At 44.3% G+C, this 12,295-nt stretch overlaps 1 protein-coding gene across 1 annotated transcript; it reads left to right on the top strand.

Moving 5' to 3' along the window:
* The first annotated feature begins 23 nt into the window (after positions 1-23).
* Positions 24-693, top strand: LOC147940330 (uncharacterized). The gene is made up of 2 exons (XM_087461263.1): positions 24-202; positions 474-693. Exons 1-2 carry the CDS (start codon positions 24-26, stop codon positions 691-693), a joined length of 399 nt encoding a protein of 132 aa, XP_087317389.1.
* Positions 694-12,295: the final 11,602 nt, after the last annotated feature.

Raw genomic sequence — 12,295 nt, 5'->3', positions numbered from 1 at the left:
ACTATCCTACTCATGACTTGGCGATGGGTGCTGTGGTTTTTGCCCTGAAGATTTGTAGGTCATATCTTTATGGCGCGAAGGTACAAATGTTTATAGATTATAATAGCCTGAAGTACATATTCACTCAGCGTGAGCTGAATTGGAGGCAGAGGAGGTGGATGGATCTAGTGGCAGACTATGGTCTCGATAGCTTTCCATCCTGGTAAAGCTAATTTGGTTGTAGATGCTCTAAGTCGGAAGCGGGGGGTCTTCGGCTCATGAGCAGGATATGGAGTCTCTGGTTGTAGAAATTAGTGCATTGAGGTTATGTGTTGTTTCTCATGAGCCATTGGATTTGGAGGCGGCTGATCGAGTAGATCTTCTGAGTAGAGTGCGGTTGGCATGCAAGAAGGACGTGGGGCTGGTGAATGCCTCTAGAGATGTTGATTCTAAGTATCAAGTCTCTGCCATGGTACCATTCTTGTGCACGGTAGGATATGTGTGCCCAAGGATGAGGAGTTGAGCAAGGAGATTATGAGGGAGGTTCATGTGAGCATGTTCTCTATTCACCTTGGAGCGACAAAGATGTATCGTGACCTCAAGCGATATTATCATTGGATCACTATGAAGAAGGATGTAGTTAGTTGGGACGCAAAGTGCGATGTTTGCCAGCTAGTGAAGGCCGAGCATAAGATTATGAGCGGCTTGTTGTAGAGTTTGCTCATTCTGGAGTGATCACGATGGACTTCGTGGTAGGATTGTCAATGTTTCAGACCTTTGATGCGATTTGGGTCATAGTGGACCGGTTGACTAAGTCTGCACATTTTCTGACCATCAAGAAGACCAATGGAACATCGGTCTTGGCTAAGAAGTATGTGAAGAAGATAGTCTAACTGCACAGAGTGCCAGCGAGTATCATGTCTGATAAAGATTCCAAATTCACTTTGGTGTTTTGGAGGGCGTTTGAGGTAGAGATGGGAACGAAAGTGCATATGAATACAGTCTACCATCCTCAGACAGACGGGCAGTTGGAGAGAACAATCCAGACTTTGGAGAATTTGCTGAGGATGTATCTGCTGGATTGGGGTAGCCATTGGACGGTTCACCAGAGCTTTGTATAGTATGCGTCCAACAACAGCTATCAGGCGATCAGGATAGCTCCTTCTGAGGCGTTGTATGGGAGGCCATGTCGTACATTGTTATGTTGAACTCTTCTGGGGGGGGGGAGAGGAGAATATATGGTGCGAGTTTTGTTAAGGAGACCTCAGAGAAGTTCCGGGTTTCAAAGATGAACATGAAAGAGGCTCAGGATCGGTAGAGCAGCTATGTTGATAAGAGGAGGAAGGATCTTGAGTTTCAGGTTGGAGACAGAGTGTACCTCAAGATGGCTATGTTGCGGGATCTAAACAGGTCATTGTTCGAGACTAAGTTGAGTCCAAGGGACATGGATCCGTTCAGAGTGGTTGAGTGGGTGGGACCATTAGCATAAAGGTCCAACATGCTTTGGAAGTGAAACCAGTAGGGTTTTCGAGAGGAGAGTCAAGGAATTATGGAAGAAGAAAGTTTCATTGATGAGAGTCCTATGGGATTATTGTAACATCCACGAACCAGAATCCCGGTTTGGGATGTGCATCAATCGATGCATGGTCGGTTTTGTGCGGTTCGAGTTAAGTAAAACGCTGCGTTTTGGGGTTAGGGAAAAACCCTTAACTCGAATTTTTGTCTCATTAGTCGTGTTTAGCCGTCTTTGAGAGTAAAGGAAGAGAGAAAAGTGTTCTTGAGTGTTATTGAGGATTTCTGGAGATTGGAAGCTTTTCCTGTAGAGATCTGTAGTTGGGATCGTTGTAGGAGCTTCCTGGAAGTGTTTTCTTGTTTGTTTGAGGTTCAGAATCGTCTTGGTAAAGGTAAGTGCATGACCATGGTTTATCTAATGTGACACCCCGGTTTCAGAGACTTGTTGAGAGGTTTAAAAGAATTGATTTGCCCACCTATGTCACCAAAGTGCACTTATCTTTTCGGTCAAAGGTCCTGAGAGAACTCCACAGTTAAGTGTGCTTATGCTGGAGTAGTCTCAGGATGGGTGACCTTCCGTGAAGTGACTGTCGGAACTGTGCGAGTGAGGACAAAACACAGGGAAAGATCATGTGGTGATTTGATGGGACGGTAACAAGTCTTTAAAGCCTCCCGGACGTCGGATATGAGTGGGCTCACCGGCCTAGTGAGAAGACGTGAGGCCCATTAAGGAAGGTGGGCCCATGGACTGGGATTGAACATGGGGCCCACTAAGAGGTGGCGGTCGGAGCGTTACAAGTGGTATCAAAGCCCTTACGGTTCTAGGTTTGAGTTTACTAGGCTTTGTGTTGTAGATGTTTGGGATTTGCATGCTGTGATTGATTATGTGAGTTAGTCAACTGTGTGTGACATGGATTCCTAGAACATCCTCTTCGAGCCTACTGTGTGATTCCATGGTGAGTTTATGTTTTGTTATGTTAATTTATATTGGTTTCTTAGCCTTCTGTTCATGGTAGTGCAGATAGTTAGTGAGGATGTTGTTGCTGGTCATGGTCGTGGACGCGGACGTGGTCGTGGTAGGGGCAGAGTCCCAGCAGTTAGTGAGACTACGGACCAGAGTGTGACAGTCGAGGGTGTTGGCGAGTCGCAGGGTGTCCAGGAGGATTCCATGAGTGTGGCCGGAGGGGGCGGTGTTGGTACTCCAGTGGCTACGGATGCAGGAGCTCATCTCCGTTATGTGTCTATGTTGAGAGAGATGCATGGCATTGATACTGCATGGTTTTCGGGTGGTACGGATCCTACTATTGCAGATGCGTGGAGGACGAGTGTGGAACGTAACTTCCAGACTCTGAGAAGTCCTGAGGAGTTTTTGGTGGACATAGGGGTCCACAATTTGATTGGTGATGCTCAGGTGTGGTGGAGATCAGTGGCTGCTAGGAGGGTGCAAAGGGATATGACTTCGGCTGACTTCGTGGAGGAGTTCAACCACAAGTAATTTCCGAGAGAGGCATTTGACCGGTTGGAGGTGCAGTTCTTTCAGTTGTCGCAGGGGTCACGGTCAGTGCAGGAGCTGGTATTGGAGTTCAGTCGACTACTATCTTATGGGAGTCGTGCTATGGAGTATGAGGAGGCCCATATCAGGAGGTTTATGGGTGCTCTTCGTGATGACTTGAGGGTCCATTGTAGAGGACGGAGTTATGCTACGCGTGTAGAGCTGGTTAAGGCTGCAGCAGAGTTTGAGGAGGATATCCGGGCACAGTTAGTGACGGTTAGTCCAGCGGTGCAGCCTAGGAAGGCTCATCATCAGGGAGGTTCTAGCAAGGGCGGCAAGCCTTCGCAGGGAACCAAGAGGAAGTGGGAGGCTACGCAGAGTGGTGCGGGATGCTTTGGTTGTGGGAGCATGGTTCACAAGGTAGCTAGCTGTCCCCAGGGGAATGCTATGACGGCAGCGGTTTTTGTATGCTATCATTGCAGGGAGCCTGGGCACATCAAGCCTAAGTGTCCCAAGTTGCAGCAGATGGCTTTGGTAGTGGTGCAACATGTGGTGAAGCCTGGAGTGCAACAGGTAGCACAGATTGAGCAGGCGCCACGGGTGTACACGACGGTCGAGACTAGTGGAACCAGTGTCGAGGCGATCACAAGTATAATTTCAGGTACTTAAACTTTGTGAATTTCAGTAGGTTCAGATTTTGTGTTTTTACCTGTGATAAAGTGTTAGGTTCTCAACACATGAGGTTTGTGTAGGGACCTTGTTGGTGGGCGGGTTTAAGTCCCATGTTATATTTGATTATGTAGCTTCTCATAGCTTCATTACTCCGGAGTGTGCAGAGAGTGATGATATCAGAGGTGATTCCGGGGAGGGTACAGGAGTGTTCAGAGTTGCGGGAGGCAAGTTTTTGAGGGTCATTGGACAAGCTAGGGGAGTTGATATTCATGTCGCAGGAGAGTCGTGGCCAGTGGATTTGCTTATCAGTCCAGTGGAGTTGTATGATACTATTCTCGGGATGGATTGGTTGCATCGGCATATGGTACATCTTGATTGGCATCGGGGTGGAGTGGAGTTTGAGCGTCCAGGAGGGAAGTTGGTTATTCAGGGTATTAGACCGACTCTAGGGAGTCTCGTGATCTCGGCCATGCAAGCTGGGAAGATGATCGAAAAGGGCCGTGAGGCTTATTTGGTTACTATATCTTTGCTAGAGTCAGTGGGGCAGTCTATGGTTAGCGATATTCAAGTTGTTGAGGAATTTGAAGATGTGTTCCAGTCGTTGCAGGGGTTACCACCATCTCGGTCTGATCCTTTCACGATTGAACTGGAACCGGGGACGACACCGTTATCCAAGGCTCCTTACAGGATGGCTCCAGCAGAGATGGCAGAACTGAAGAAGCAGTTGGAGGGTTTGTTGAGCAAGGGATTCATCCGTCCTAGTGTATCATCGTGGGGAGCGCCGGTGTTATTCGTTAAGAAGAAGGATGAAAGTTTCCGCTTGTGTATTGATTATTGGGGTTTGAACCGTGTCATTGTGAAGAACAAGTACCCTCTTCCCAGGATCGATGAGTTGTTGGATCAGTTGAGGGGTGCTACTTGGTTCTCAAAGATAGATCTAGCGTCGGGTTATCATCAGATTCCCATATATAAGGCAGATGTGAGGAAGACTGCGTTCAGGATGAGGTATGGGCATTATGAGTTTGTGGTGATGCCTTTTGGGTTGACTAACGCGCCAACAACGTTTATGAGATCGATGAACAGCGTGTTTCATGAGTTTCTGGATATGTCGGTCATCATTTTCATCGACGACAGCCTAGTATATTGTAAGTGTCCTGAGGAACATGCAATGCATTTGAGGGCAGTTTTGGAGAAGCTACGGGAGCATAAGCTGTTTGCTAAGTTGAGCAAGTACAGTTTTTGGCAGCGTGAGATGGGTTTTATCGATCATATTGTTTCTGCAGTGGGGGTTTCTGTAGATCCAGAAAAGATTCAGGCTATCAGAGATTGGCCTAGACCGCAAAATGCCACATAGATCAGGAGTTTCCTTGGTATGGCAGGTTACTACAGGAGATTTGTGCAGGGCTTTGCAAGCAAGGCACGTCCGATGACCAAGTTGACAGGGAAGGATGTTCCTTTTGTTTGGTCACAGGAGTGTGAGGAAGGCTTTGCAAGCTTCAAGGAGATGTTGACTACTACGTCAGTATTGGCTTTGCCTAAGCAGGGAGAACCCTATGTGGTTTACATAGATGCATACAGAGTTGATTTGGGGTGTGTGTTAATGCAACAATGGAAGGTGATTGCCTACGCTTCGCGGCAGTTACGGAAGCATGAGGACAACTATCCTACTCATGACTTGGAGATGGCTGCTGTAGTTTTTGCCCTGAAGATTTGGAGATTTATCTTTATGGTGCAAATGTACAGGTGTTTACAGATCATAATAGCCTGAAGTACATATTCATTTAGCCCGAGCTGAACTTGAGGCAGAGGCGGTGGATGGAGCTTGTGACAAATTATGATTTGGAGATAGCTTATCACCATGGTAAGGCTAACTTGGTTGCAGATACTCTGAGTCGGAAGAGGGCAGCTTCAGCTCAGGAGCAGGTTTTGGAGGCTCTAGTAGGGGAGATTAGAGCATTGATGTTGTGTGCTGTTTCTCACGAGCCGCTGGGTTTGGAGGCGGTTGATAGAGCAAACCTTCTAAGCAGGGTGCAGTTGGCTCATAAGAAGGATGTGGGGCTTGTGAATGCCTCTAAGGATGTGGATTCAGAGTATCAGGGCTCAGCTAATGGTACTATTTTGGTGCACGGGCGGATTTGTGTTCCCAAGAATGAGGAGTTGAGGCAGGAGATTCTGAGAGAGGCTCATGCGAGCAAGTTCTCTATTCATCCAGGAGCGACTGAGATGTATCGTGACCTTAAGAGGTACTATCACTAGGTCGGGAAGAAGAAGGATGTAGCTAGTTGGATCGTGAGGTGCGATGTGTGTCAGCTAGTGAAGGCTGAACATCATGTCCCAGATGGGTTACTGAAGAGTCTTCCCATTCCATAGTGGAAGTGGGATATGATTACTATGGACTTCGTGGTTGGTTTGCCAGTGTCTCGGACCTTTGATGTTATTTGGGTCATTGTGGACCGGTTGACTAAGTCGGCACATTTTCTGGCCATTAAGAAGACTGATGGAGCATCGGTCTTGGCTAAGAAGTATGTGAAGGAGATAGTTAGGTTGCATGGGGTGCCAACGAGCATTGTGTCTGATAGGGATTCTAAGTTCACTTCGGTGTTTTGGAGAGCATTTCAGGCGGAGATGGGCACTAAGGTGCATATGAGTACAACTTATCATCCCCAGACAGATCGACAGTCAGAGAGGACGATCCAGACGTTGGAGGATTTGCTGAGGATGTGTGTGTTGGATTGGGGTGGCCATTGGGCAGATCATTTGAACCTGGTAGAGTTTGCTTACAACAACTGCTACCAGGCGAGCATTGGGATGGCTCCTTATGAGGCTTTGTATGGGAGGCCATGTCGTACACTGTTATGCTGGACTCAGGTGGGGGAGAGGAGCATGTATGGTGCTAGTTCAGGAGACCTCAGAGAAGATTAGAGTTCCCAAGCTGAACATGAAGGAAGCTCAGGATAGGCAGAGGAGCTATGCCGATTAGAGGAAGAGAGATCTTGAGTTTTAGGTAAGAGACAGAGTATACCTCAAGATGGCCATGTTGCAGGGTCCGAACAGGTCATTGACAGAGACTTAGTTGAGTCCAAGGTATATGGGTCCGTTCAGGGTGATTGAGCGGGTGGGACCGGTAGCATATAGGCTGGAATTGCTTGAGGTTATGCGTGCGTTCCACAAGGTTTTTCATGTGTCTATGTTGCGGAAGTGTCTCCGTGAGGATGATCAGTTGTTGGCTAAGATTTCTGAGGATCTTCAGCCTAACATGACTTTAGAAGCGAGAGCAGTGAGGGTTCTCGAGAGGAGAATCAAGGAACTTCAGAAGAAGAAGGTTCCTTTAATGATATTCCTTTGGGACTGTGATGGTGTTGAGGAGCAGACTTGGGAGCCAAAGACGAGGATGAAGGCAAGGTTTAAGAAGTGGTATGAGAAGCAAGCCGCGAGTTGAACTTGTCTTGTATGGTCCCAACTGTAGTCCGTGGTTGGAGCGGGAATGGAGTATTAGAGTAGTCCATCTTTCTTGTTTACTTGGTCGCTTAGGGTTGATTGTTTGTGCGACTAAGTAACAGGTGTGCAACTAAGTAATAGGATGAGGTGGTGTTCGGGGTACGAAATTTCCATGAGGCGGTGGTTCAAGTTTCCTGAATTAGAAAGTTTCTAAAAGTGGAAAGTATCCAGAAGTGGAAAGTTATGAAAATGGAAAGTTCTATGGGAGTTAGAATTTATCCATTTTTAGGGGTTATGAGCCTTGGAGGGGCTTGTGTGGCCTTTGTGGCAGTCTTTTGAGACATTGTGTGGCCTTTTTGGCGGGCTGTTTAGCCAATTATGTGGCCTTTGTGGCGGTCTGTTTAGCCAAATATATGGCCTTTGTGGCGGGCTATTTTGCCAATTATGTGGCCTTTGTGGCGGGCTGTTTAGCCAATGTGCCCGTTTAGGCGGCCCTTTGAGATATGTGGTCTTCGTGACGGTCCTTCAGGATGTGTGGCCTGTTGAGGCAATCCTTCGGGATGAATGGTCTTCGTGATGGTCCTTCAGGACAAGTGGCCTGTTGAGGCAATCTTTTGGGATGAGTGGTCTTTGTGACGGTCCTTCGGGGCAAGTGGTCTTCGTGACGGTCCTTCGGGACGAGTGGTCTTTGTGACGGTCCTTCGGGACAAGTGGTCTTTGTGACGGTCCTGTTAAGGACATTTGTTTGGCCTTGGTGGCGGTCTTGTTTAGGATATTTGTTTGGCCATGGTGGCGGTCCTGTTTAGGACATTTGTTTGGCCTTCGTGGCGGCCCTAGTGGCATTTAGATGATCCATGTGTGGTCATGACGTATTCCAGTGAGGGGATATGTGGTTGGTAGGACATTGTGTTGTTTTACGCGAGCCACAGAAGGGGAACCTGGTTAGGGATAGGACTCAGACGTGTTCAGAATTTTTTGCTCGCGATTCTTGGGGAACGTTAGTTCTCCTAGTACTACCATATTCTGAGACTTTGTGGCTTGAGAGTATGATTGGTATATCGGTCTCGGATGACGATCCGGGGGCGCGCTGTAGGGTGGCAACCCGAGAGACGAGTATTGGACTTCCTTATATATATGGCATGAGGGCTTAGGCCCGATGAGGAGCCAACATTATGGCATGCAAACATAGGTCAGATGAGGAGCCAATAAAAACTCAAGGTTTAGGCCTATGAGTAAAGGAAAGTCCAAAAGTCGAGAGCAAATAATGTATGGAACGTGAGTCTATCGCCTAGAGGTGACCTTTCATAAATCGGTCGGAGGAGTGCGGGCCGTGGAGACGGTTGCACAGGAGTCCTTGACTGATGGTTGTTCGAGATTCGAGGACGAATCTATGTTTGTGGGGGAGAATTGTAACATCCGCAAACCGGAATCCCGGTTTGGGATGTGCATTGGTCGATGCTGGTGATGCATCGGTCGATGCATGGTCGGTTTTGTGCGGTTCGAATTAAGTAAAACGCTGCATTTTGGGGTTAGGGAAAAACCCTTAACTCGAATATTTGTCTCATTAGTCGTGTTTAGCCGTTTTTGGGAGTAAAAGTAGAGAGAAAAATGTTCTTGAGTGTTCTTGAGGATTTCTGGAGATTGGAAGCTGTTACTGTAGAGATCTGTAGCTGGGATCGTTGTAGGAGCTTCCTGGAAGTGTTTGCTTGCTTGTTTGAGGTTCAGAATCGTCTTGGCAAAGGTAAGTGAATGACCATGGCTTATCTAAGCTGGAGAATTCTCAGATCTGCTTGTTCATGTGTTGTTTGGCTTGTTAGAATGTTATTTGGGACGTTAGGAAGCTTTCTTGTGGCTTGGGATCGAGTTTTGTGGTTGTAGGAACGAAGATCCGACGAGAAGCTTCGGGGAAAAACGATGTCCGGCATATGCATCGGTCGATGCACTTTGTGCGTCGGTCGATGCAAGTGCGAGGACAGCGCGTAAAACCTAGGGGTTTCGTGCTATGTCGAGCATGTGTCGGTCAATGCAGTGTGCGTGTAACTTTCATCGGTCAATGCAACCTTGTGTTGGTCGATGCAACCCCATCTGGTATCGGTCGATGCAGAGTCCTGGTTTGTTATTGTTGATTGTTGATTGTTGGTTGATGGTTAGAGATGTCTCTATTGCTTGTGTGTATAGCCCAGTAGATGGGAGAATTGCCTTACTAAGTGTTTATAAAATACTCGTGCATTTTCGATTTGTGTTTATGGTGCAGGTAAAGGCAAAGTGTGATCGTCGAATCAAGGCAATGAAGAGGAGGATGTTCTAGTGGCTCGCTTGGTTGTCTGGCTTCTGTTAGATTGCTAGAGTTGAGTCCTAGAATGTTGTTTAGGATTGCTGGTTCTCTGGTCTATGTTGATTGGATCATTAGTTGATGATTGGAATTATTACTGGTTATTATTTATGGGTTATTTATTGGATATTGATATTGTTTATGATTTATGCTGTTTGGTGTGATTGTGGTTAGGTGGCTAGTGGGTATGGGACCACTAGTTGTAGAATATTTATTATTACTATTATCTATTATTAAAAAAAAAACGGGTCGGGCCGTCTCATCTAAGCTGGAGATTTCTCTGATCTGCTTGTTTATGTGTTGTTTGGCTTGTTAGAATGTTATTTGGGATGTTAGGAAGCTTTCTTGTGGCTTGGGATCGAGTTTTGTGGTTGTAGGAACAAAGATCCGGCGAGAAGCTTTGGGGAAAAAAGATGCTCGGCATGTGCATCGGTCGATGCACTTTGTACGTCGGTCGATGCAAGTGCGAGGACGGCGCGTAAAACCTAGGGCTTTCGTGCTATGTCGATCATCCTGAACGACTCTTTGGAGAGCTTTTGTTCTCCTACTACCATCATAGTCTAAGACTTTGTGGGTTGAGAGTATGGTTGGTATATCGACTTTAGATGACGATCTGGGGGCGCGCTATAGGATGACAACCCGAGAGACGAATATTGAACTTCCCTTATATATTATGGCATGCAGGCTAAGGCCTGATGAGGAGCCTATAAAAACTCAAGGTTGAGATCTATGAGTAGAGGAAAATCTAAAAGTCGAGGGCAAATAATGCCTGAAACGTGAGTCTATCGCCTAGAGGTAACCTTCGTAGATCGGTCGAATAGAGTGCAGGCTGTAAAGACGGTTCACAGGAGTCTTTGCCTGATGGTTTTTTGAGATTCGGGGACGAATCTGTATTGGTGGAGAAGAATTGTAACGCCCGTGAACCAAATATCCTGGTTTGCGATGTGCATCGTTCAATGCAGGTTGTGCATCGGTCGATGCAAGGTTCACTTATGCGGGACGACTTAAGTTAAAATTCTCGTTTTATTGCATTTTAGGTTTGGAAAACCCTAAGGATGAATATAAAAGGAGGAGCTCGACATTTAGAGGGGTTTTGTCCACTTTTGTCGTTCCCAAGAGGAAAAAAAAGAGAGAAAAACTTCTAATAGTTCCTGAGAGCTTTCTTGGTGAGTTCTAAGCCGTTTTTGGAGATATCTGCCCCTGTGAGTGGAGAACTGAGGCAAAGGAAGTGAGTGGAGCTTACTAGGAGGCAGATTTCGTGGGTTTATGGATCAGATTCGACATTCTCAAAGGTGAGTTTGTGATCATGACTGATCTAAGCGATTAGATGCTTGGTTTGTGACCAATGCTTATGTGCTTGTGTGTGAGTGTTTGTCATGAGTTTTGTGGCTTTTGGAGATCGTTTCTGGCTTCACCGAGCCAAGAGGAGACAAAGTAGATAATTTTTCGGTTACGCTCCGCGTGACATCATTGATTGATGAAAGGAGTGCATTGGCCAACGCAGTTAGAGATTTAACGGTGATGCAGGAGGCGTTGCATCGGTTGATGCAAGAAGTGCATCGGTCGATGCATCTAGGGCTTTGGAAGAATTACATCGGTCGATGCAAGGAGTGCATCGGTTGACGCAAGGATGTTGCATCGTTCAACGCAAGGATGTTGCATCGGTCGACGCAAGTGCACAGAGTCGACGTACGAGTGCAGAGTTCTCTTATTTGCTTGTTTTCCTTTGTGTATTATTTGTGCTTGTATTTTCGCTTGTGTATATAGCCTAATAGATGGGTGGATCACCTTACAAAGTATTTATGATAATACTCACACATCTCATTTGTGCTTTTGGTTCAGATAGACAAAATATGATCGTGAAATCAAAGGACATTTTTAAGAATATACTAAATTCTTAAAGAAATTTGAAAATTATACTCAATACTATAGTTATATGAAAACTACACATTTTGAAATGAAAATGGACAGATATACCCTGTTATTAAAAAATATTTTTAACAATTAAATAAAAAAATAAAAAAATAAAAACTAAATATAAATTTTAAGATAATTCAAATATAAAAATAAATTACTTTTTAAAATTGTTAAATTCGGGATAAATGATTAATAAATATAAATTATAAGAAAAATGTATTTATTGTATTTTAAATAATGATTACATAAATCAATTTTTGATCTTAAAATTTTGAATAAAAAAAAGAATTTAAATATTTTTGTTGATATTATTTAGATCTAAATTTATTTAAAAATAAATAATTCAAGATTATACAATTTATAATTAATATATATATATATATATATATATTAATGTCTTATAGTTATTTTAATCAATGTTGATTTATTTATAATGTCGAATTTTTGAACAATCGTTTTTTTTTTCTGTTGGCTTAATTATCTTTGTCATCGACTTATATTAAAACAGTTGACTTATGTTATGGATAGTGGATTTATAACATAGTCGATTTTTTTAACTGTTGACTTATTTTTTTGTTCATGGATTTATATATTTTTTTTCTGTTTATTTGTTTATTCATTGTTGACTTATTACATTTTACACTGATTTATTAATAATGTTGATATTTTGAATTGTTGATTGAAGTTTAATTTTTGTTGACTTATTTCATTTTACGTTGACTTATCAATATGTTTGACTTTTTGAACTCTCGACTTATATTTTATTCCTGCTGATTTATGTTTTTTCTTTATTGACTTATAGTAAAAAGCCGACTTTTTTTTTATTAATTGATTTGTTACATAGTCGATTTTTTTGACTTGTTGATTTATTTTCTGAAAGCTCACATATTTGATTACGTTATTAAACTTAATATTTTTGAAAATAAATTAAAATATGTAACTTATATTCAAAT

This window comes from Camelina sativa, chromosome 8, assembly GCF_030686135.1.
Source record: "Camelina sativa cultivar CO46 ecotype springtype chromosome 8, ASM3068613v1".
Taxonomy (NCBI): domain Eukaryota; kingdom Viridiplantae; phylum Streptophyta; class Magnoliopsida; order Brassicales; family Brassicaceae; genus Camelina; species Camelina sativa.
This window is presented reverse-complemented; position numbering and strand designations above follow the sequence as displayed.

What these genes read in the sequence shown, in the direction of transcription:
- LOC147940330 (XM_087461263.1), top strand. Translation starts at nt 24, where the DNA reads ATGGGTGCTGTGGTTTTTGCCCTGAAGATTTGTAGGTCATATCTTTAT. An exon ending in CTCGATAGCTTTCCATCCTG is followed by an intron (nt 203 to 473) that starts GTAAAGCTAATT and finishes TGTGCACGGTAG; the next exon opens with GATATGTGTGCCCAAGGATG.